At 42.4% G+C, this 22,621-nt stretch overlaps 1 protein-coding gene across 1 annotated transcript in view; it reads right to left on the bottom strand.

Moving 5' to 3' along the window:
• The window catches only part of Ica1 (islet cell autoantigen 1), a 138,831-nt gene that overhangs the window by 21,183 nt on the left and 95,027 nt on the right, over window positions 1–22,621 (bottom strand). The window contains exons 7-12 of the mRNA XM_038319065.1: window positions 18,993–19,118; window positions 17,793–17,891; window positions 5,949–6,046; window positions 4,047–4,099; window positions 1,137–1,199; window positions 993–1,031 (exon numbers count right to left, since the gene is read on the bottom strand). Of these exons, the coding sequence (XP_038174993.1) occupies window positions 993–1,031; window positions 1,137–1,199; window positions 4,047–4,099; window positions 5,949–6,046; window positions 17,793–17,891; window positions 18,993–19,118 (478 nt within the window). The remainder of the gene's footprint in view (window positions 1–992; window positions 1,032–1,136; window positions 1,200–4,046; window positions 4,100–5,948; window positions 6,047–17,792; window positions 17,892–18,992; window positions 19,119–22,621) is intronic.

The raw sequence follows: 22,621 nt of genomic DNA on the forward strand, positions 1-22,621 counted from the left end.
GCCAGCAGACCATGGACTGGAATCATGAGCCAAGACAAACCACCCTTCCTTCCTTCCTTTTAATGTTTCTCCCAAGCATCTTTCACAACAGCACATGGTCTAACAGGCCAAGTTCAGACTGAGCTGAATCATACCCTGGTTAACCGAGGTCCACAGGGTGGCTTGGGTCAGTTTCTATGATGTAAGGAACCTGTATGATCAGGACAGAATGCCAATCTCCAGGCCAAGGGATTCTCTGATGTTTGGCTCAGAGTCTCAGAGGCATTTTGGACTCCTAGTAAATCATTTAAAGGAAACCTTTGTTTGAATGAAAAGCAAAGGCTAGGATTGATTACACCGAAACTACCCAGTTTCCTTAGATTGCCCAGTACCATAAATGTCATCTAAATTCAGGGTCCTGAATTCTCTTTTGGTAGCCAGCATAAGATTTCTAAGTCTTATGGACTTGGTTTACTAAGGTTCAATAAACATATAGCACTGTATACCATCTAGATAACATCCCCAATCCTTCTTTCTCAACAAGCCATCATTCCAAGAATATCCCTGCATCAGAAACCACAAAATAACCTTTCCATACCTGAGTTCCATTCCTGAAAGTTACCTGGCGAGGCTACTATGCTTGTTTCCATTTTACAGGCAAAAACAACTGAGGCTTACAGAGTTTGTATATGAAGCAAATTAGTTAAGGTCATTGATGGGAGGAACAAAATTCAAAATTTCCACATATCTCATTTGGAAAGTTAGTTTTTCTATTACAGCATAGTCCTTTTGTCATAATTTTCAGCTTTTAAAACATTGTCTAATTAAATGATAATAACATACATATTATATTTTGCTTGAGCATAGGTAAGGTAATTTATAATGGCTGTTACCTAAATTTTTTGTTTAGAACTGTAAATCTATTAAAAAGATAACTATTGAATTTTCTTGCACCAATAAAAGAGAACTTAATTTAATCAAATTATAAACTCCAAAGACTGTGTAAATTTTACCTTCTTCCGGTTTCATGTCTAATAGTTCACCTATTGGTCCTTAAGAGAAGAGAAAGAAAGCAAAGCATCAGTCAACTCCATTTCACTCAGAGTTTGAATAAATCATTAAAACTGGTAAAGCTGCTAAGTCTGTCTTTAGATTACCTGAGCATGCATCATGCGCAGGGCTTTTGTCTATAGAAGACAGAGTACTTTTCTCTTCTTCAGCTGAAATACAACGCATGCAGTTGGTTATGAGCAGCCCACAGTGGTACATTTTTATAAGTTATGTGTGAGGTAAATACACACTCTTAGAATGCATGAAAAGTCTCAGCTAGCTCATGTAAGGCAGTGATCCTCAGTTTCCCCTTTATACCAGCATTGGCTCTCAATGAATTTAAATTTGGAGTCTCTGTTGATTTCTAAATTTAAATCTGGAATTTCAATTTTATTCAATTCATTTAAGTAAATTTAAATTTGACATTTTCAAAGAATCTCTGTTTTGTTTGATAGATAACCCACACGATACTCTATTTTTCTTTCTATATTCACCCATGGAAAATGAATGACAAGTCATCGGCTATTACTTGGTATCACTAACAAATATTAACCACATAGGCCTGGCTAAAATGAAAAAGGGAATATTGAATTCGCAATAAAGAATCTTTAGTTTTTTTTTTTTTTTTTTTTTTTTTTTTTTTTTTTTTTTTTTTTTGGTTTTTCGAGACAGGGTTTCCCTGTAGTTTCTAGAGCCTGACCTGGAACTAGCTCTTGTAGACCAGGCTGGCCTTGAACTCAGAGATCCGCCTGCCTCTGCCTCCCGAGTGCTGGGATTAAAGGCGTGCGCCACCACCGCCCGGCTAAGAATCTTTAGTTTTTAAAGGCTGAAAACCCTGTATTCTCTAATTCTGAGGAAAGTTGCAGAGATGCTAGAAAGACCAGTAGACGCTAAGAGCATGCCTGGTGGGTAAGGCAGCGAGTTGGTGGTGACAGAAGGCTGGGGGCAGGTAATACTTTGTATGACACTCTAATGGAAGAAACAGGTTATTTCATGCTTAAAATACCCATCAAATATAGAACACTGGAAGGGAAGATTATATCAAGTGAACTTTGAGTGATAAGGGGGCTTCTACTTAGGCTCATTGATTATATAAACACCATGCTGGGATTGGACGCTGATAGTGGAAAGTAGCATCTGCAGGGACTAAGGGGTGTGGGGACACTCTGTCCCTCGAACCAACTGTGGCTCACAATAAGCAATCAAATGTGGCTGTACATGCGTGAGTAGGCACATGACAGGACAGTCTCAACTCAGTTTGCTCATGTTCACCCGACCTTCAACAGGTCCCAGAATAAGACAGATGCCACTTAAATGATCCAAATCTCAAAAGAGTAGGCAAATATCACACCAATTAAATTATATAAGAGAAACTTTGCATTTTCATATACTGTACAAATCTATATAAGTTATATAGATTTGAAACTTTTCTATGAATATAAGAAACTGGAGTTGACATTTTCCCAAATAACTAAGTATGTTCTACTCTATGACCTTGAGCCCCATACAATATTCATGCCATAGGTTCACAGAGGGGCACTGAGTTGGAGGCCTGGATCAACACGGACGGTTTGTCCAGGGCCATGAAATCAAGCCTAGCCCTTACTTTTCTCAGACTCTAGAATTTTGCTTTTCTTACATTTCCTGGTTCTTCTGGCTCATTCCTTTGCTCAAACATAGCTTTTCCTTTGAGAAGTCTTACAATAGCAAATGGCTTTATCCATTTGGAAAAGTAGGAAGAGCCAGGATGAAGAGGAATGGAGCACAAGAGCAGTTCTAGGACTTGCTTCGCACATCTCTTTTCCTGGCTCAAGGCAGGGAAGATGAGACAGTGTCCCCAGGACGGCCTGTCTGAACAGAAGGCTGGATGATTTCTGTTACTGATAGAACATCGTTCGTTACCTACATAATGTAAACCACCTTTCCATCTTGAAGATTTAAACTCCTGGTAAAGGGTTCAACACTGATACATACTGGTTTTACTATAATTTTCCATAGTCTGAACCTTTATGATAAGGAGTCAACAGAAAATCTGGCAGCAGTGCAGGAGCCAGTGACAGCAGAAAACCACATCAGTGCCCCTCCCGATGTGCAAAGCCTCCTCCTCAGGCAGGCTTCAGTTCACCTTGGGGTAGCTGGTGCCACTCCTTTAATGTGACCTGAGGATTCACCTGGGAGGGGAAAGTCAGAGCAATTCTGCCTTCAACAACGAGGAATGCCCACCCAGAAATCACCACTGATCACACCTGGATGTGATATCAAGATTGCACTAAGACCTGGAGCTAGGGCTACCTGTTGGGCTGGAACCTGGAGCTTACTCCTGCTTGATCCAGAAAATCTCATGCCTCTCTCTCCAGACTCCACCCTCTCAGAGAAACTCCAGGAAAGAAAAGGTGCCAAAAAGCCCAGTTCCCCATTCTTGGCAACCAGGGCAGTTTCTCCCCTGAAGTTGCCAGCAGTCCAATCCCCGCCAAAAGTGCTAAGTTTTTGACCTCACTTGGGTGCAAACCCAGCTTATGGCAAATAGGTCATCACCCCTCACCTACAGGCTATATAATCTCCCTGCTTTAGTTTGGATGTGTGACTTCTCCTGCCTCTATCTCTGGGACCGGAGAACTCACTGGGGAGTTGCTTTGCTTAAAGAAACCTGTTCTTTTATTTTTTCAATCCAGTTTAAGCTGGCTTGTCATAAGAGAAACCAATTATCATGATACAGAAATTAGTACTCAGAGCAGCCCAGAAATCCTATCTCCTGCAAAGGGGTGGCTATCTGCCATGTCCTACCACATGGAAGATGCCGAAGTTTCTGGTTCAAACCACACAATGTCTCTTGGTACTACTAAAGGGTTGGCAGCACTAATATGGGAGACTACAGGAAGCAGATTAATATAGCCTTTTCTTAAGATGAAAAAAAAAAAAAACCAACCGAGAGGTAATTTACCAGAAAGAGAAACAAGTTGGCTGTTGTGCATTCCAGCAGGGTCTCTGAAGCAATGGAAATGGAAATTAAAACTTACCCTTACAAGGAGAAGATTCTTTGTGCTGGTTCTCATCCTCCAAAGAAATTAATCTTAAAATAAAAAGAAGGCCGAGTTACACAGTTCTGCAAATTTATGCACACACACGCGCACACACACACACACACACACACACACGCACGCACGCACGCACGCATGCACGCACGCGAGCGCACACACACACACATGACAGGGATAGAGGAAGAGAGATGGAGACACAGAAAGAAGAGTCATTTGTACGGCATCTATTTTCTGTGAAAGAAATAGCACTCTTGCTTTCTGTAACACTGCACAGCATCTTCATACATGAGCATGGCTTCACCATAAGGCACATACTCTGTCAACATCTTGACAGGCACATAGGGATAACTGCAGTGCATTTACATAGCTGCCACTATGAAAAACCATAGAAAGAGATGGCTTGGCAGTGATTACTTCTGCATCCCTGATGCTAAAGGAGATGGAAAACTACACAGAAGGCTGAGGGCAGGGTTCCTCCCAAACCCAGGCGCACTTGCCCGTTGGAACAAACTCTTCCCAGGACTTTGCAGGCAGACCCTCCAGCACCCCACACCCACTTGGTACTTCCTAGCGTTTACCTGCTATTTCTGAACAAAATTCCTCGTAACGTTCTACTACCATTTACAATAGTGACTGGTATGCTTTTGGAGCTCTCAAAGATGAGGTGCTAAGATACTTGAGAAACCCAAATTAGTGAAAGGCAACACATCGAGAGAGTCCCATGCAGTTCTCTTCTGAGTAAAGATGAATGCTTTATTTGGATTATATTCACTTACATGATAAAAGGATGCTGTGTGGGACTTACTCTGGTGCAGCCTCTAATGGGGTTCACCACAATACCATGTGGACATGGTAAACTGAATACATGGTGGATCCGTGGGAGAGCGCCTACGCCGTGCCAGCATGCAGCAGCTCCTACCGTGCCAGCATGCAGCAGCACCTACACTGTGCAGCATGGGGCAGCGCCTATGTCTCTCCAGCATGCAGCAGTGCCTACAGTGTGCCAGCACACAGCAGCGCCTACTCCTCGCCAGCATGCGGCAGCACCTATGCTGTGCCAGCATGCAGCAGGCAGTCACTGGATGCTCCTTGCCAGGAGGCAATTGTGAGGGTCCACATCACAGCCTATGAAAACTTGTCTGTGTTCTGCACCAGAGAAATTTACCAGGGTTTTCTTTAAAATTAAAAAGGGGCTAAAGTTGGAAGCAGATATGTCTATGGAACTGAAAACATATCCCAAACTTTGAGAACTAGAGTAAAAATGTCAGCTTGTCTAACCAGAAAGCTGTCATCTAAATGTTGGGGGTGTGTAGACAAGGCATAGAGTGGGGAACGATGGCTCCTGTGCTTTCCTAAGCCAGCCGGTCCAGAGCAACTGATTCTACAGGCTACCCATCTCCACAGACCTGGCCTTGCATTCCAAGTTCCTGTCCCTGGGTAGATTAGGAATCGGGTGCCATTTGCACTGTATAGTCACTTTAGTGTTTCTAAATGACGGAGGCCGGGGAGCCACTTCCTCCTGCACTCTGGGCTATCCTCTGCTTCAGAGAGGAGAGCAGAAAGCCAGAGTGGTGAGGGGGGGAAAGGCCACAATCCCACGTTTCTAGACTACACGCATGGCTAAGCAATTTCATAAGCCATAGACTTCAAGAAGAGGAAAGGTGGGGGGATTCCCATCTAGGCTCTCTCGTGAGTGCTGATGACGCAGAGAGCCCAAGGAGCCATCACGGGGACACCTGTCTTTCTTTCCAAGGCAGCAGGATGGTGAGGACAGCCTGACCCCTGGGTGTCCATGGGCTCACTGGGCATGGCTATGAGGACTGCACTAGCCTCACCTGTGAGAAGGACGCATGCGTCCAGAGGAAGGGGCTGGGGACTTACTGCTTAGGCTCCTGTGTCTCAGCCTCCAGGCTTTCCCTTCGTGGGGTGCTCTTCTTCCCTTCTTTCTCAACTAGCTTTTTCATAGGATCCTGTAAGCTCTTGATCGTAAGTCACAAGGAGAAAGAAAGAGAGAAAAAATGGGGGGAGGAGGGAGAGAATGTTGAAGAAAAGTCATCAGTAAAAATATTCACCTGCAGTCAGTGCTGTACCTGCACCTGCGGTCAGAGGTTTGCGGGGGTTGTCCGGCTCATGTGGACGCAGGTAAAGCTTTCTATGTTGAAGCAACAATGTTCTCACACTGTTCCAAGAATTACAGCTTACAAGGGAGGATTGATTTGCCAAGGGGTTTATGTTTTCCCTTGTGGGATAAGTTATTCAGAAAAGGCCTTTTGGTCACTGTGAACTTTGCTTTCCAGCGACAACATGCAGCTAGAATAAACATGGCATTATGCCTGTAGCCCATACTGTCACACAGCAGAGGCTCCCCGCTGCCTCCCAAGATGAGATGACTGCATTTGATGTGTAATTTTGTTTGTTATTTTGCAATTTAAAACTCATCTTTAAGAATAGCAGCTAATGAAAATCTATTTTTTTAAAAGAAAAGAACAAAATAGCATCCTAACATATTCTGACAGCTCAACTCCCACGGAAGGACAGAGCAGGTGTCTCCCCAAGCCTTTGCAGATTAAAAACAGGCAACAGACTTTACTTTTTCTTTCTTCTTTGTTTTGGTTGGCACATCATTTGCTAGAGCTACTGTTTTAAAGGTTTATTAAATATTTAAGGGAAGTTTTTGTTTTAAAGAAGCAAGTCCCTACAAACTACACACCAGTAGCAGAGACCCAGAAAGAGAAAGCAAATGTTTATTTAAACAATGAGTAATGATGTACACAAAACCTACCAAGACAAAAGGACTATCTCAAGACATTCACCCTTTTTACATTCTCAGAGCTACTAAAGTCCAGGTTGCATCCTCTGGGCCTCCCTGCCTTTCTGCTCTCATCCCTGTGTGCATTTCTCCACTGTGACACTCAGAGGAGGCAGGCAGGCTTGGGGCCAGCGCAGATTGATTAGCGATGGCTGACTGGAGTGACCAGGCAAAGCAGAGTCGAGGTTGACTTTGGAGTCTCCTCCGGACACCAGATGGATACTGGTGTTACCCCCCACCCCTCAACTGCCAGCCTAGCTCACTCCCCACACTGAGTAATCTTCCTAAAATATCCATGCCATCATACTACCCTTGTTCTCAAGAATTTATAATAGTTCCTTATTTTTCTCCATGCCTAATCTACAAACCTCTCTCTGCTTGATTTTAAGTAACCTAAATGTGATGCTACCTTCACCAGCTCCTGCTGCTTCTCGCTATCTGCAAACCATGCCCTTTTATTCAGTTACAGCCGGCTCCTTGGAGTCTTCCATGTGCGTATTGTTCCCGTCCCATCTTTGTTCTCCCCACTTGCTCACCCCAGAAATCCCAAGTCCTTTCAAAGCCCAAATCAATTACCGCTGCTTTCCACACAACTTCGCTGAGCACTCCAGATTTGAGAACATTCTTTTGAGACCAGGTTGCATCTATAATCTGCCTTTTTATAGATACTATGTACTTTCTTAACCAACATAATTTGTGTATAAAAACAGTTCAGAGTTGAAGATATAAAATATTTTACATGTTGTGAAATTTAATATTAAAATATATGAGTGCGCATTCACTCGCCAATATTCTAATGTACAATCAAGGTTTTTATATTTATTTAAGCATTTATTTATTTTGTATGTAGGAGGTAGGAGTGTGTCACGGTGCATGTGTGTAGGACAGAGGACAACTCAAAGAAGGAATTCTCTCCTTCCCATGTGTGGGTTCCAGGGAATAAACTCACCCTGTTAAATAAGCTTCACAGCCAGTATGAGCCTTCGAGCCATCTTGCTATCCAAGGTCCCTTCATTGAGTCTGTGTCCTTGATTTAAGTTCTGAAGCATTTTAGTGCATGAAGCCTGTCTGTGCAGCGTTGCCATTATCATTAATGACTCCCTGCCTCTGGACATTAAATCCGTACATTCATTCAACTAATAGGTTTTGCATGTCTACCACATGTAAGATGTCGTTTGGGATTTCTTAGGATACCAGTGAAAAGAAAAAGTGTTAGCAAGTGATGTGTCCAGACGGATCATTTAAACAGGGAGACAAAAAATGATCAGATTATTTCAGTGAATGAGATGTCCTCTCTTGGGGATGGCACTTCAACTGGGTGTTAAATGGCGAGAAGAAACCAGTCATGGACAAGTAGGTGAGAAGAAAAGCTCGAAGCCAAGACCCAAAGGTAGGAACGGTGTGCCCTGTGTGAAGACGCCACAGTGGCTGTGATGTAATCGGCAAGAGTAAAAGTCTCAGGAGATCCCATCATGCGGCCAGCAGTGCCTCACAGGGAGAACATTCTCCTCCTCAGTTCGTCCCCATTGGCCCTTCTGCCTCCTTTGTTCCCTCACACTTTTGTACTCTGTGTCTCTAATGCATGACAACCGCACACAATACATGGTCAGTGGCTGTGGACTGGCCTAGGAGGGGAAAATGCTACAAAGGACAGGATTAGAACAAATGGCACAATGGATCTGGACTGTGCTCTAGATGGCTTTGTTTTATACACTAAAACAGCCAGTTAAAGCAGTGTGAGGATGTGTGGGTGTGCAAGTGTGTTAGAAACGTGCCACCGAAAGTGGGAGTTCATCAGATGTCAAGTGCATATTTTTCAATACATTTGCCAATCATGGCAACACACACACACACACACACACACACATACACACTCTAACAGAAGCTTTATTCTCCATAGAATGGTTCAACTCTGGTCAGAGGGAAGGCAGGAGTATTTTCAGCCAATGTTCTGATGGCTCCCAGGACTCACTTTTAGATCCTATGACACTTGTCCAGACCTCCTGGTTCGCTCAATTATCTTCTCATTGTGTTTCCTTTGTGTCAATCAACATTGGGCAGCCCATGGACACGTCTGCTTCAGTGGGCTGCGTCTAGCTGCCACGGCCCTTGTCTAAAACCCCAAGATGCCCTTGACAGTTGCATGGTTCTCATTCCTCCTGTCTCCAGCCCACCTCCCCTCCTGACCACACTTGAGTGGCTCTCAGACAATCCCATTGTAATGTAAACCACTCATTGCCTCTTTTCAAGCCCTTCCCCTGTTGGGCCATTAGCAGGGACTCAATTGTTAGCTCCCTGTCACCACAGTCACACTTAAGACACTATTGTGCTTTCCCAACAGAATAGCTGCAGTTCCAATTGCTACTTTAATTTACTATTAATAATTCCTGTGACAATTGCTCTTCTCTTCCTACATTACTATTGTCCCTATGATAATTTAGTTTCTGCAGCTTGGGAAGTGCTAGATAGGTACTTGTTGGTTGAAAAATTAGTGTATATAATGCCAACTTTAAAAATTAGATCTATTTAGCTAAGAAACTTAAAGGTTAGGGCGAATTCTATAAAGAGGCCTATAAAACCACCGGGAAAATTAATAGTAAACACATCGGCTTATTTATTTGCTTTGAGAATTTTGACTGAAGGAGAATATTGTATTCACACACATCAGCTTATCTGAGATACAATCTGCATTCCACAGAATTCAAACATTTCTAAAGTTGTAAGTCAAAGATTTCCAGTACATTCACAGAGCGGTACACCCGCCAGCATGGCCACTGTCAATGGGCAAGTCTGAAGTAGGACATGTAGATCAAACAAAGTGAAATCAAAAGACAAAAGGCAGAACTATGCATGAAGCTTGTTTCTCAGGGAAGATGGAGTATGCTGAAAGAAAAAAAAAAACTCTAAAAGCAAGTTCAAAGGCTCACATCCCGAGCCCACCTGAAAATTAGTTTCCGGTGTGACTGTCCAGTGCACAGTGTTCTGTAGGATAGAGGAAACTCTCCTGCCTCGACCAGAGGCCATGGGGAGTGGGTAAATGGTTTGGGGGAGTTTGGGCGTCAGGGATGTTAGAAATGAACTTTTCAGATTATTCTGAAGTTCACAATTTAGATTAAAACAAACAAACAAAACAAAACAAAACAAACAAAAAAACACCTGACCCCACGGCCTCTGCAGAAGTCGGGAGTGACAGCATTTTCTGAATGTCATCGCACTCAGGCAGAATGAACAGAAGAGGTTCTGGGGCTGTGTGTGAAGAAACAGCCATCAAACAGAACTATTTCCAACTGCCGGCCGACAGAAGCCACATTTGAATCCGTGGCCAGAAATGAAAACTCCGAAGCATTCTGCTTCTAAACCTCAACCCACTCAGCCCTGTGCTCAAAACTGCCTGTGAAGAGCACTGCATATTAGCAGCGCACAGGGTCACTCCCCTCATTGGAAGGTTCTCTGTGGTTGACAAGGCTTTTTCAGACCAAGTAGCCTTTCCCTGGTCAGGCTACGACAACAGGCTAACCGTTTCCATCAGTGCACAAACGGCTCCAGGAAGCACACACACAATGTATAAGAAGATGAGCGTGGCAAAGGAAATGTGCAGACCCAGCTTGTGAACGTGTCTTAAAAAGGAAACAGCTTATTATAATAAAGGGAATTACTACTTCCTGTATTAGGAAAATAAAAGCAACAGCAACATTCATCTGAAAGAAAGCAAAACTGCTCAACAAAACAAATTCCTGAGACAAAAGGCCAGCAGCCAGTTCTAATAACCCAAATTGAAGCCCAGCTTACACAACGGAATAACATTTCCTGTAGTTCTTAATTAGATGCTTTATTTTCTTATGCTACTTTCCATTAATTATATTATACACAAATGAAGGTGCCAAATAATTGTCAAAAAAAGGAAATAAAAGCACCTAAAATAGTTTCGTATGGTCAAAAGATGCTGCATTCAGTTGGGTGTGTGTGTTTGTGTGTGTGTAATTAGTAACACATGAGGAATAAAAAGCAGAGGACATGTTGTGTATCAGCCATGCGATTCCTGGACCTTTAGAACATATGTCCTCCTCTTCCCTACCACATGCTTCCCCCACCCGGACAAATGACACCATAAAAGGGATCCCACTAATCTAGTACTAGAGCTAATTGGGAACTGAACTGTAGAACAACAGAGCAAAGTAAAATTAGAGGGGGAAAGCTATCATCAGAAGACATATAATCTTATAAAGTAACATGGGAAATTGGTGGTGGACGGCAATTCCAGTGTGCTGGAAAGAGGCGGTCTTTGGAGATAAATCAAGCAACGCTTTGACATAGACACGGTTCTCAATAGTCTCAGGCCTCAGTTTACCCACCAGAACATGGAGATAATTCCATGGATATACTTTTAGGGACCATTAGAAAGCTAAACTGGGAGAATGAATAGTACCAAACAGTACAAATCTTTCTGGTCAGGACTCTGAAGGATCTAGAGGGAGCCCAGTGGGTTCAGTGGTCATCTTGTGGAGGGTTCTACACTCTGGGTTCACACTCTCTGGCTTCAAAGAGCCTCCTAAGCTTTGCTGCTTTCCTGGCATGACCATGGAGACTCAGAGAGGTAAAGTAACTTGCCCCAGGCCACTCAGCCACAGACAATTAGAAGCTAGACTTGAATTCGTCTTTTAAACTGCACTGTTTAAGAAAAGTCTAGAGGAACCAAGCGCATTTCCTCCATTTGCCCTTTAATAAGAAGTGGTTAGGACGGGAAGCGGAAGCCATTCCACTTTCTTAAAGAGGAGCCACACGTTCCCAGGCATTTGAGGGGCTGCCACATAAATTATAGTTTTCACCTACAAGAGAAAACTTCAAAGTATTATTTTTAATTGGAAGTTATGGCTGTTCTTCTAAAGGTGGCATTTCTGCTTTCTCCCGCTCGCTCACCTGCCTCACAGCCAGAAGTGCCTGTGGGAAGCAGGTCGTAGCATGGTGGTAAATGCCTGAACTTCTGTGTTCCCAGAGCTATTGCGCAGGCCAGAGCTGTGGGCACATTACTAGCTGTCTCTGAGCTCCAGTTTCATTTGAAACATGGGAATAGGACTGAGCATACCCATGTGTTCCAAAGATAATTTGAGGGTTAACAAAACACAGGCACTTTCTATAAGCGAATGCTTGAACCTAACAGTGCTATTATTAATTGCAACCTCAAGCTAGGTACATTTAAGACTCACACATATTGTATGAAAAACTCTCCTAGACATTATTTCATAGCAGACCGTCTGGCACAGAATAACTACCTAAACAGTTGGGGGTATTCTTTTCCTTCCTGCAAAGAGAAGTTAGGGGACAAGTAAGGTAGGGGCAGGAGAAGTCCCACCCTGTTGTGAGAAGAGCCCGAGTGGCCAGCTGCCAGGGAGAAATCATGCCAATCACCAGAAGGCAGAGCGGTTTCAGTGGTGGCCCTGGTAGGCTCATCTATTCCCTTCTCCCCAATGACTGGGATATGCCTCCAAATTTGTTCTTTCCAATGATCTGGCCTGGAACAGCTTGGAAAAAAAGAAGAAGGAAAAAGAAAGGAAAAAGCATTGCTAGGAACTCTGTAAAGTAAGGACTCTGAGAAAAAAATTCTTTAAAGTATAAAAAAAATATTCTGGATGCTCGCCATGAGTAATTGCCTTGTTGGGACTGTTAACTAAAATAGCATTGCAGAGATATTTACTCAATTTTCATAAAAACTATTATGGCATTATTTTCAAAGCAAGTTGCTACAGAGCCATGTGGTTTGTTGGTGGATGCTCAAGTGATTGGCTGAGAAACGTGGAGGTGGGTGGAAGAAGGCTGCTCGGCATATGCATTTGAGAAAAACAAAACTCAGAAAAGGATGTTTTTGTCTTTTGAAACCTAAGAGTATTTTGGTCTCCAGGATGATGTTCCATGCACCAGAGCTGGGACCCACACCCCAGAGAGAAGAAGGGACAGCCACAGCTGTTCCAGTGGTATTTCTGAACATGTTTGCAGTTAAGTTTTTAAGTTCTGGTTTCCTTAGAGGTAAATCTTGGCACACACCAAGTGCAAGTTGCAAATTCAATTGGTATTGGTTAGAGCTAGCTGGGCTAATGAATGGTACACCCTCCTGCCTTTCTGGCTTTCCTACTCCTGGTGGGAATTATCTGAGAGCAGACCAGATTGTGGGATTGAAGGACGGGTTTGGGAATAGACACTGCCAGATGTCCAGGAGAAACCAGGAAGAGTGTGGGCTAGGCTGGTCCTCACTGAGGTCTGGTAAGATCTGCCATTGACAACCTTGCCTGCGAGACTGGCTGTCAAACTAACAATCCACAATGAAAACGGGAAGAAAAGAACTGAAACTGGGCTGCCAGACCCAGCAACCCCAACAAAACAAACCTCTTCCCAGCTGCTCTCTGTGGCTGGCTTCGTCTGCAGCATCACCACTGGTGATGGTGAAGGCCTTTGCTATGCCTTCCACTCCCACCACTGCCACCACCATCTCATCAGCCGTCCCCACCACCACCACCAATATCCCTGTCACCACGACCTCCTCCCCCACTCCCACCAGTCCCAGTAAGAGCAACGCCACTACCATTATAAGCCAACACCCACAGCAACACCAACAGTCTTCACTTTCGCGGCCTCTTCCACCAGCTCACTGTGCCAACCCCCTCAGCAGCAGCAGCTCCTCCACTACCACCTCCTCATTCCTGCCTTCACCACCCCTGGCACAGCTGGGCATTGCCAGAGTTGGGCTGGCTGGCTGTGCTCTTATGTGCTTTATCATATTATCTGAAAACGTGAAGAGCAAAGGGGAAAAAAATCTAGGGTTCGTTCCTAGAGCACTGACAGGAAGTGTATCACAGGGCTATACCCTGCAGCTGACCGCTTCTGTTAAACACAAGCACCTTAATGGCTTCAAAAACAAAACGGCATCCAAGCACTCAGGTGTGCAATGAGAGGAGTGTGGGTTTCAGGCCAGCTTGGATTACATAGTGAAACACTATCTCACATTTTAAAAAAATGTGCTTTAATAATACACACCTATAATCCAGCACTTGGGAGGCTGAAGTAGGAGGAACATGAGTTTAAAGTCAATGCAGGTTATGATTCTCTCTTAAACAAATGAAAACGAACCTCACTGGCCCTGTAATACAAACAAAGCAGGGCATGCGGCCTTCAACTCACCTTCAGTAGTGTGTGTCTACTACTGTGTTGTAAAGGGCCCATACCCCAACCTCTGCTGTAAAGGGCCTAGCTCTTATCCTAACATCCCTATAAAAATGTTCAGCTCCACCCGCTGTCAGAACGCTGGGTAGGGAGGGAATGGCGATTGATGTAAAAGGCACTGTGGATGCCAGGGTAAGCCTCCTGACTCCTCTGTGGCTGTCGCCTGCCCTGGATGCACAGAGAAATGCCTAAGTGATAGCTGGAAGGATGAAGCAAACAACCACATCTGAGGGCTGCCAACTTAAGAAGGCACTTCTCTCCTAAAGAGACAGAATTCCATTTAGTTTCTAAAAATGCTTTCAGCTCTAATCCAAATTGCTCCCCCAGAAAAGGGACAACGTTTTCCAGATCCAGCAAGTAACATTACATGCCTGGCCCCAGGATGTGATAATTCCTGCCATGTGAAAGGTATTCCCAGGTTTGGAATCAGTGTAAAATTAATACATTAATGGTAATCCATGTAAAATATGCATGTTTAGTAACATTTTAATGAATCAATCAGTATTTGTTGTTTGAAAGCAGAAGCTTGGGAAAACTCACCTTTTATATGTAGCCATTTGGAGTTAGAATGTTTCTATTTTAGTTGGAGCCATTATAATGATCAGATTTGTATTTTGTGTGATTACATATGAAAGCTAAATTTTCTATAACATTGAATGTTAAAAACATATCCTTAGATTGAGATGATCCTTACCCCTCCCCAAGGTAGTATCACTATAATCACTTCAGGCCTGGACAGAATAGTAATAGTTATTCCATAAAAGCATTTCCAGTAAGTGGTCAAAATCATCACTTGAATATTTTGAATATATGAGGTAGAGATTCATTTTTATAGTGAATTTATTTCACAAAAGATCTATTATATATTTCTTAGGGGAAGGTCTATTTGAAGTTCCAGGAGCATGAGCTATAGCCATATATTTCTGCTGTAATAAAATCTCCCTCTCAAACAGGACACACCAAGTGTTTAACACATTAATTATCATCCTTCATCAAGCATAAAACTAATAGTCAGGAAATACAGCTGCAAAGGCACAATTACCAACGCACTCAGAATACACCCCGAAGCAAAGAAAGCAAATGGCCTGCTTTGCATTACCAGACCTTGCTTGGCAAACCTCTCCTAAGACAACGTTCTCTTTCCTGTCAGAATCCCAAAAGGCATTTAAGGGGCTATTTGCTTATGTAAACCTGGAGGACAAATTAATTGTGAAAACATTTATTTATATTTCAAATTACCCATTATCAATCTAGAATGCCACTCTAAAGCTATATAGCTTTTGAAAGATCATTTGGATGAAATAAAAATTATATAAATACAGAATATGTTTACTGAAACAAGAATTCTAGATATTCAAACAGCATCATCATACTCGATCAGAGCACATAGGGAATTAATGTATTTCCTTTTTACATTTTATGGCATACAATTTGATACACAAGTATGTCTATCTATAAAAAATAATGACCTGTATATAACAGGATTCTATTATGTCCAGTGGGAGCCCACATAATTATCTATCAGCTTGTGTTACCACTGAAGGCCTAGATCAATGTCATTTTTTTCATGCTAATGAAAGAACAGCCCATTTAATGAGTTTTTGGATACTTATTATTAATTTGACACCATTATATTTTAAGAGATATACTTATCCTACAAGATTATTTTATAAATAAGCTATGCACTATTATTTAGCTATAATTTAAGGGAGAGTCAAGAGATATAAAAGCTGCGTGCCCAAAATATTTGTAATTATGTCCTAAATCACGACTGTCAAATTTTCACTAAATTCCTGCTCAGTAATACTCTGACATAAGCAGTATGATCCTTTCTGTAGGGTAAACAGCACAGTCAAAGATCATGGAGTCTTACTTTCCTCAGTCCAGGAAGCCAAGATACACGTGTGTTCTTTCATGCTTGGGTAACAACTTCAGCATCCTGAGTTCATACTGTCATTTATATACAACAAACTCACATACTGGGAATTTTTTAATTGTATTTGAGGTCAGGGCTGTTTTATTTGTCTTCTGGTCAATTTCTGTTTCAAAAGACAGTGACATTTGGTACTGGATGAAAATTAAAACATGTGAGCTTGGAACACAAGTAAGCAGTGGAGTGTTTTTTGTTTGAGGTCCTAGGTTCAATCCTTGATAGTATAAAAAGAAAGGTGACCTAGCAACAACAACAGAACAATCAGGATGGCCCAGAAGTGTCCCAGGGAAGGGTGGTCCGCGGTCTGCTCAGGCCAGGCTAAGAACTGAGAGTAGCTTGAGCTGTAAATGTGATCTGCCTTGCTCAGGAGGACGACTTCCTAAGCTGCTGAGCACATCTGTAAATCACGAAGAAGAAAAGCAGCCGCGTCCAACAGTAACATTGCCAGTGTGACAGAGGCTGCTTGCTGACTGTGCATGGGACATTTGGCAGATGACACACAGACGGGATGGATAAGAAATGAAAAGCCTCTCCTGGCAAGTGTGCACAACTGACAGAGTGAAACAGTGCACACACAGGGGGCATTCGCCAGGAGGCATGTCCGTGAATACCAGCTGAGCAACTGAGCAAGGCAGGGACTGTGAGGAACAGCTCCATGGCCAGGTGTTCTTTCTGGATCAGCTTGGATACTACTCAGGGCAAGTGGGCATTCCTGGGTCCCTCTTGAGACCTTCACTTTCACATAAGGTCTTTGAAGGCTTCTACTTCAGTATTTTTTGTAGATTTGTAGGTGACTTGTAAACATTTAAAATCAAAGATGCATTTTAAGGTTTTAAGGCAAAAAAAGAAGCGATAGGTGTTTAATGTTTTCTTAGCAAAGTGGACCCTTATAAATTGCTTTAAAATTAGAAGTGAGTAATTTCAAGGTTTGCTTTTACAAGTTCTTTCCTGATAGTTTTCTTTCAAATATAAAACCCAACAACAAAGCACCCACTGTTCTCTCCCATCAATTCTTAAAATCCTTCTGGAATGAAAATCACTTTCTTATCTTGATGTGCATTCATTTCTAGCAACCATTAGGGCGAGATAATTCCAAATCAGTTTCAACACTGAGAATCAGACACTGCACAAATCCACTTTGAGGCAAGAATCCTTGGGTTTAATGTTGCTCTTTCAATTAGAAAATATTACTATAGTCTTATGGAAAGTTCCAATTCTATGCTGAATATAACTTCAGAATAAAGGGATAGTTTTCAGAAATAATGGAGGAAATAAATATATCTTCTCAGATGAGCATGTTCAGATTTAATAATTAAAAAGTAGGGATGTAATTCAGTCATAGAGTGATATAGGAGGTCCTTCTGTCTATGTGTTGCTTTTATTGGTTAGTAAAGAAACTGCCCTGGCCTGTTGATAGGGCAGAATTTAGGTAGGTGGGGAAGACGGAACTGAATTCTGGGAGGAAAAAAGCAGAGTCAGAGAGATGCCATGGATGCCCCCTCCTCCAACAGTAGAGTATGAACAGTCTAGCATGTACAAAGTCTAAATTCCAACCTAGGTAATGAGAAAATAAAACTAACCTAAACAAAAAGTAATTAGTTACTTGTTCTTGAGCAATCTTGCTTCAACAATGTCAAATGAGTATGGATTATCACAATGTATAATGAGAGGCTCAGTCAGAGGCATAGCTGTCCCTGCCTTGGGTTTGCCTTGTAATCCAAACAAAACTGCCCTTTCACAGATTTGCTAGCTGTCTCTCTAGTTTTCATACCTTTAATGTTGTGAATTCATATGGTTGATAACCTTTGAAGCTTTCATGAATGGCTGCCATGGTGTGAGAAGTTTTCTCCCAAAAGTGGAGCAGAGTAGTCTGTAAAGAAAGATGGTAAGATCACTAATGTCTCAAACACCCATTTCTGACCCTGGTCCCAGAGAGGTAGTCTTATCTATGACTTTCCAGGTTGTCTTATCTGATTTGCACTCATCTTTGTACCTGTTTCTACCATAGTTCACTCAGACTTGGTATGTCATCCAACTAAATTCCCACCAATGCTTAGGTTGCTCCTACCACCTGGACCCTCACCCTCATCTTCTTTGTCCCACTCAGCCCATTCTCCAAAACCCAGGGCTAACCATTCATCTCATTTGATTTCTCCTTCTTCAAAGTCTCATTGGCATTCGTTTCTCTTTTCTTCTTTCTTCTTTCTTTCTCTCTCTCTCTTTCTTCTTTCTTTCTTTCTTTCTTTCTTTCTTTCTTACAAGGGGGTGGTAATAGTGAGACAGTCTCATGGTGTGTCCCTGGATGACCTGGAATTTGCTTTGTAGACCAGAGTGGACTTGAACTCACAGAGATCTACCTACCTCTGCCTTCTGAGTGCTAAGATTACAGGTATGTATTGCCGTGGCATTCTTAAAAGTTTTTTTTCTGTTTAGAATATCTTTTCTAGGGATTTAGGAAATACAGTAAAATATTACAGCCCCCAGTTTTCTTCCTAAACTTTGAATTCTTTGAGGAAAAGAAATTGGGTTATAATAATTTTCACTTTCCTACAATACTGAGCATCTGGTGTTTCACACTTGTTCAGAGTCATGAGCACTGAGGATTGACACAGGGCTGCACTGAAGGACCTTGGTGTCAAGAGAGACAAACCAAGGGTGCTGAATAATCACAGCATGGAGCGTTGTGCTAAAGCAGTCCAGAGCAAGAGCTGGAAAAGGCTTGGGGAAAGAAGAAAGGTATTCCAGGCAGAAAGGACCCACAAAGTAAGTGCAGGGAAATGGAAAATTCCATTGTGTGTACAGCACATAGGGACTATAGTGTTGATTAAATTGCAGGGCCTTGAAGGGCAGAGAAGAGGATGCATTCAGAATCCATGATGCCCAGGTCATTCTTTCCATCTAAACACAGATTTTCCCATTATCTAAGCCTCTGGCAGTCCTTTGTTCATTAACACAGATATTACTTTGTTACCTGGTATGTTGCTAGCATGTGCGATAAGAGATTGCATCTGCTTGCTCCAAGCAGATCCACCTTCTGACACACATCCATCTTCAATTTGTCAAAGTTTTTTTTTGCAAGGCGTACTTGTGTCTGAACCTAGGAAAGAAAAAGTGAGTCTCTGAGACACTGGAGCCTTCATGAGGTTAAAATCTGCAGGTGAGGAAAGACCCGCAAAGGGCTTTTCTGTCTTACATAAGAAAACTCCATTCAAAGTTCCAGGCAAGTGAGCTGCTCTGACCTCCATTCTTCAACTTCTAAAATACCTAGATAAGAACTGTGATGACCAATTTTGTAACAGACTTACTATACAAATTATATGTTTTGCAGAATGAGATTAATAACTCTGTCTCCTCAGAGCAATTACAAGCTAGTCATAGAGAGGAGAAGTTTGGAGATGTCCAGATGCTGAAGACTCTTGGCTCCATCATGTTCCAAGGCACTGGATACTGAGTTACCGCCCAGTCCTCAATGGACTTCCTAACATCAACATCTTGGGTAACATTTGCTAAATGCAGAAACTATCATGGATACAGTCCTATTTACTGATTTCTATACTTTCTTGGGTTTTATTTTTTTCTATTAACATCATTTTGCTGTTTTGGGAGCCAACTAAGGCATTATATCAAAGAGTTTTGCCATAGCCTAAACCATTGCTACCAATAGTTTTTCAATTTTTCTTTTTGATTGGTGAACACTAGCAAACCTCTCACCACCCTTGAAGTGCACTGTAGTTCAGGGAAGGAGGGGCGGCCAGGAACGTTGTGCAGATGTTAACTGATGTATTGTTATAAGAAAGGAGAGTTCTGACATTGAGAGGGCTGGGGAGAACTGAGTCGGTATAGGGCTGAAGTCGGATTCATGAAGCCTCACTCTCCCAACACAGCATGAACAGTGGTTCACTCCTGAAGTCAGAAAACTGGGGATGAAGGAGAGAGGGTCAGAAGTTTCAGAACATCTTTGGATACTTAGAGAGTTTGACGCCAGTCTGGGCTACATGAGACCCTGCCTAAATATATACATATATATTTATTTAAAAACCATGAAGTCAAAATCTCCCCTCCCTCTATTCCAAAGTGTCACCATATTATGTTATGGATGAGGAAAGGCAGTCACTTAAAAAAAGAATGATACTTCAGTGAGTTATTTTTGATGGATAAAATCTATACATATTTAATGCATCCAACTTGATAAATTCAAATATTAAATTATTTTACAAAAATTTTGAAGCCTAGAAACTGGCAAGATGAGTATTAAAAGTGATTCTGACTTATTATTTATAGCTTTTCCACCATACTGGTCCAGGCATCATAGACAATGTGTCTTTTGTCCACCACTACCTCACCTAGCAGCCGAGTGCAAGGTATATACTGAATACATACTTGTTGACCAAATGGAGAACTTTCCCATGCTATTTCTGAATTCCATAATTAAAGCCTTTTAAAATAGCTCCAGAAACAGTGATTTGGTGGGCTGGCCAGATAGCTCAATGGATAGGGACACATGCTACCAAGCCTGACGACCTGAGTTCAATTCCTGGATTCCTTAAAATAGAAGAAGGAAACCAACCCCCACAAGTTGTCCCTGTTATGCTCACACAAGGGCTGTGGCATAGGTGTGCAAGTTTCTCTTAAAAAGAGAGCAGTGCCTTTATTTTCTCATGAAAGTAAATATATTATGTGATATAACTACAATTATTTCACTATCAATCATAACGTATTCACAGTTTACAGGGTAATATGGGATTATACAATAATAGGAATGATATGTATAAATAGAACAATTGATTTAATTTACTCACTCCATGCTGATATTCTCCTTTAGCAGTTATAATGACCTTCCCTTGTCAATGATGACTTAAGCCTTCATCAGGGCAAGGGCTGAATTAGGGTAGGGTTGGCTCTCTGACTTAGTAGCCATGCTACTATGCTCCTTCAAACACCTTACCTACTGCCTGGAAAAATCAAGAAGCCTAAAATTGGATTCTACCTAGAAATACAAGTTCCCCTTTAGGATTGTTGGCAATTGGAAAATAATGAGGCTAAACATTTACCACCACATCGACAGAATTAGTACCTACAAGAATCATGGCTACATGAAGAGCTACACCAAAAATTTTCTAAGACTTCTTCTCAATTCTCTGTCTGTAGTGCTGGTGAGACCAGTGGGCAGTAGCTGCTGCTTCTCAGTTTTTCTCACTCTGAGCACACACATGCTGGGGATTGATTATTCTTTACTGCAGAGTGGAAACTCAAATCTCACTTCCTGGGAGCTCTTACTGAGTTTAAGATGAGTCAACTATCATTGATGTTCTGCATCCTCTGAGAGGAGCAAAGAGATGGAGAGAACATGGGCTTCTGGGTGTTATTCTTTTGGTCCCCGCCCCTTTCCACGCCCACTCCCAGCGACCTCTGGTCTCTTTTTTTTTTTTTTTTTTTTTTGGTTTTTCGAGACAGGGTTTCTCTGTGGCTTTGGAGCCTGTCCTGGAACTAGCTCTTGTAGACCAGGCTGGTCCTGGTGGCGCACGCCTTTAATCCCAGCACTCGGGAGGCAGAGGCAGGCGGACCTCTGGTCTCTTGAAGTCATCCTGAATCTTCCCTCTTCCCTCTCTCTCTTCTCACTGCCCCCCTTTTGCGTGTGCACACGCGCCCCCCTCTCTTTCTCTCTCTCTCTCTCTCTCTCTTTTTTCTCTCTCTCCCTCCCCCCCTCTCTCCCTCTCTCCTTTAATAAAGCTTTATGTCTATTTTCTGTGTCTCTGCCGTCAACCCGCCGCTGCACCGCCTGTTCACCCGCCGCCCTGGTCACACGTGTTCCGCAGGTCTCTGCGCAGCTACGCGCAGCTGCCCAGCTACTAAGTCTTTAAGAATAAAACTGGGGGTCAGGGAAGAAGAGGAAATCCAGATGGATAGAATTTTAGCAGCAGAAATTTTTACTGTAGATTACCAAAGGTTAACATCACTCAACCAGACTGGCCTCTTCAACTGGGATCCTGAAAGACATCTGTCTTCAGAAGGCTTTTCCTTTAAAGGGGAATGAACGTGTTCGGGACATGAGCTTCTGCGTATGTGTTCATTCAGTACATGTTATGAAGTACATATGAGTCAGGCATTATGCTATGCATGGCAGGGATTATCGGCAAAGAAATAACACATATGAGCATCCTAATATAGTCACTAGATGTTTAAGAATGCATATTCATTGTTAAGAGCATCCTACTATAACTTGTAGTCACTAGATGTTTATGAATGGATGCACATTGTTATGAGCATCCTCAGCTTCTAAGAAGGAGAGAAGAGTTAGTAATTATAACACCATGAGAGAAGTGTAAGAATAGAACAGTCGTCAGCCCTTTTCATCAGGGCTATCAGCTCCCCAGGAACAACGCGGACTTCTTACTAATTATGAAAGCTCTGCTGAGAGCTTAGGCTTGTTTCTAACTAGCTGTTATCACTTAAATTAATTTACTTTCTGCCTCATGACTTCATTACCTTTGTATTGCCCATCTTGCTTCCTCCTGTATCTGGATAGCAACTCTGCCTTCTTCTTCCCAGTGTCCTCTTTGCCCCCTAAGTCCTGCCTAGCTATTGGCTGTTTAGTTTCCT

This window comes from Arvicola amphibius, chromosome 2, assembly GCF_903992535.2.
Source record: "Arvicola amphibius chromosome 2, mArvAmp1.2, whole genome shotgun sequence".
NCBI lineage: Eukaryota > Metazoa > Chordata > Mammalia > Rodentia > Cricetidae > Arvicola > Arvicola amphibius.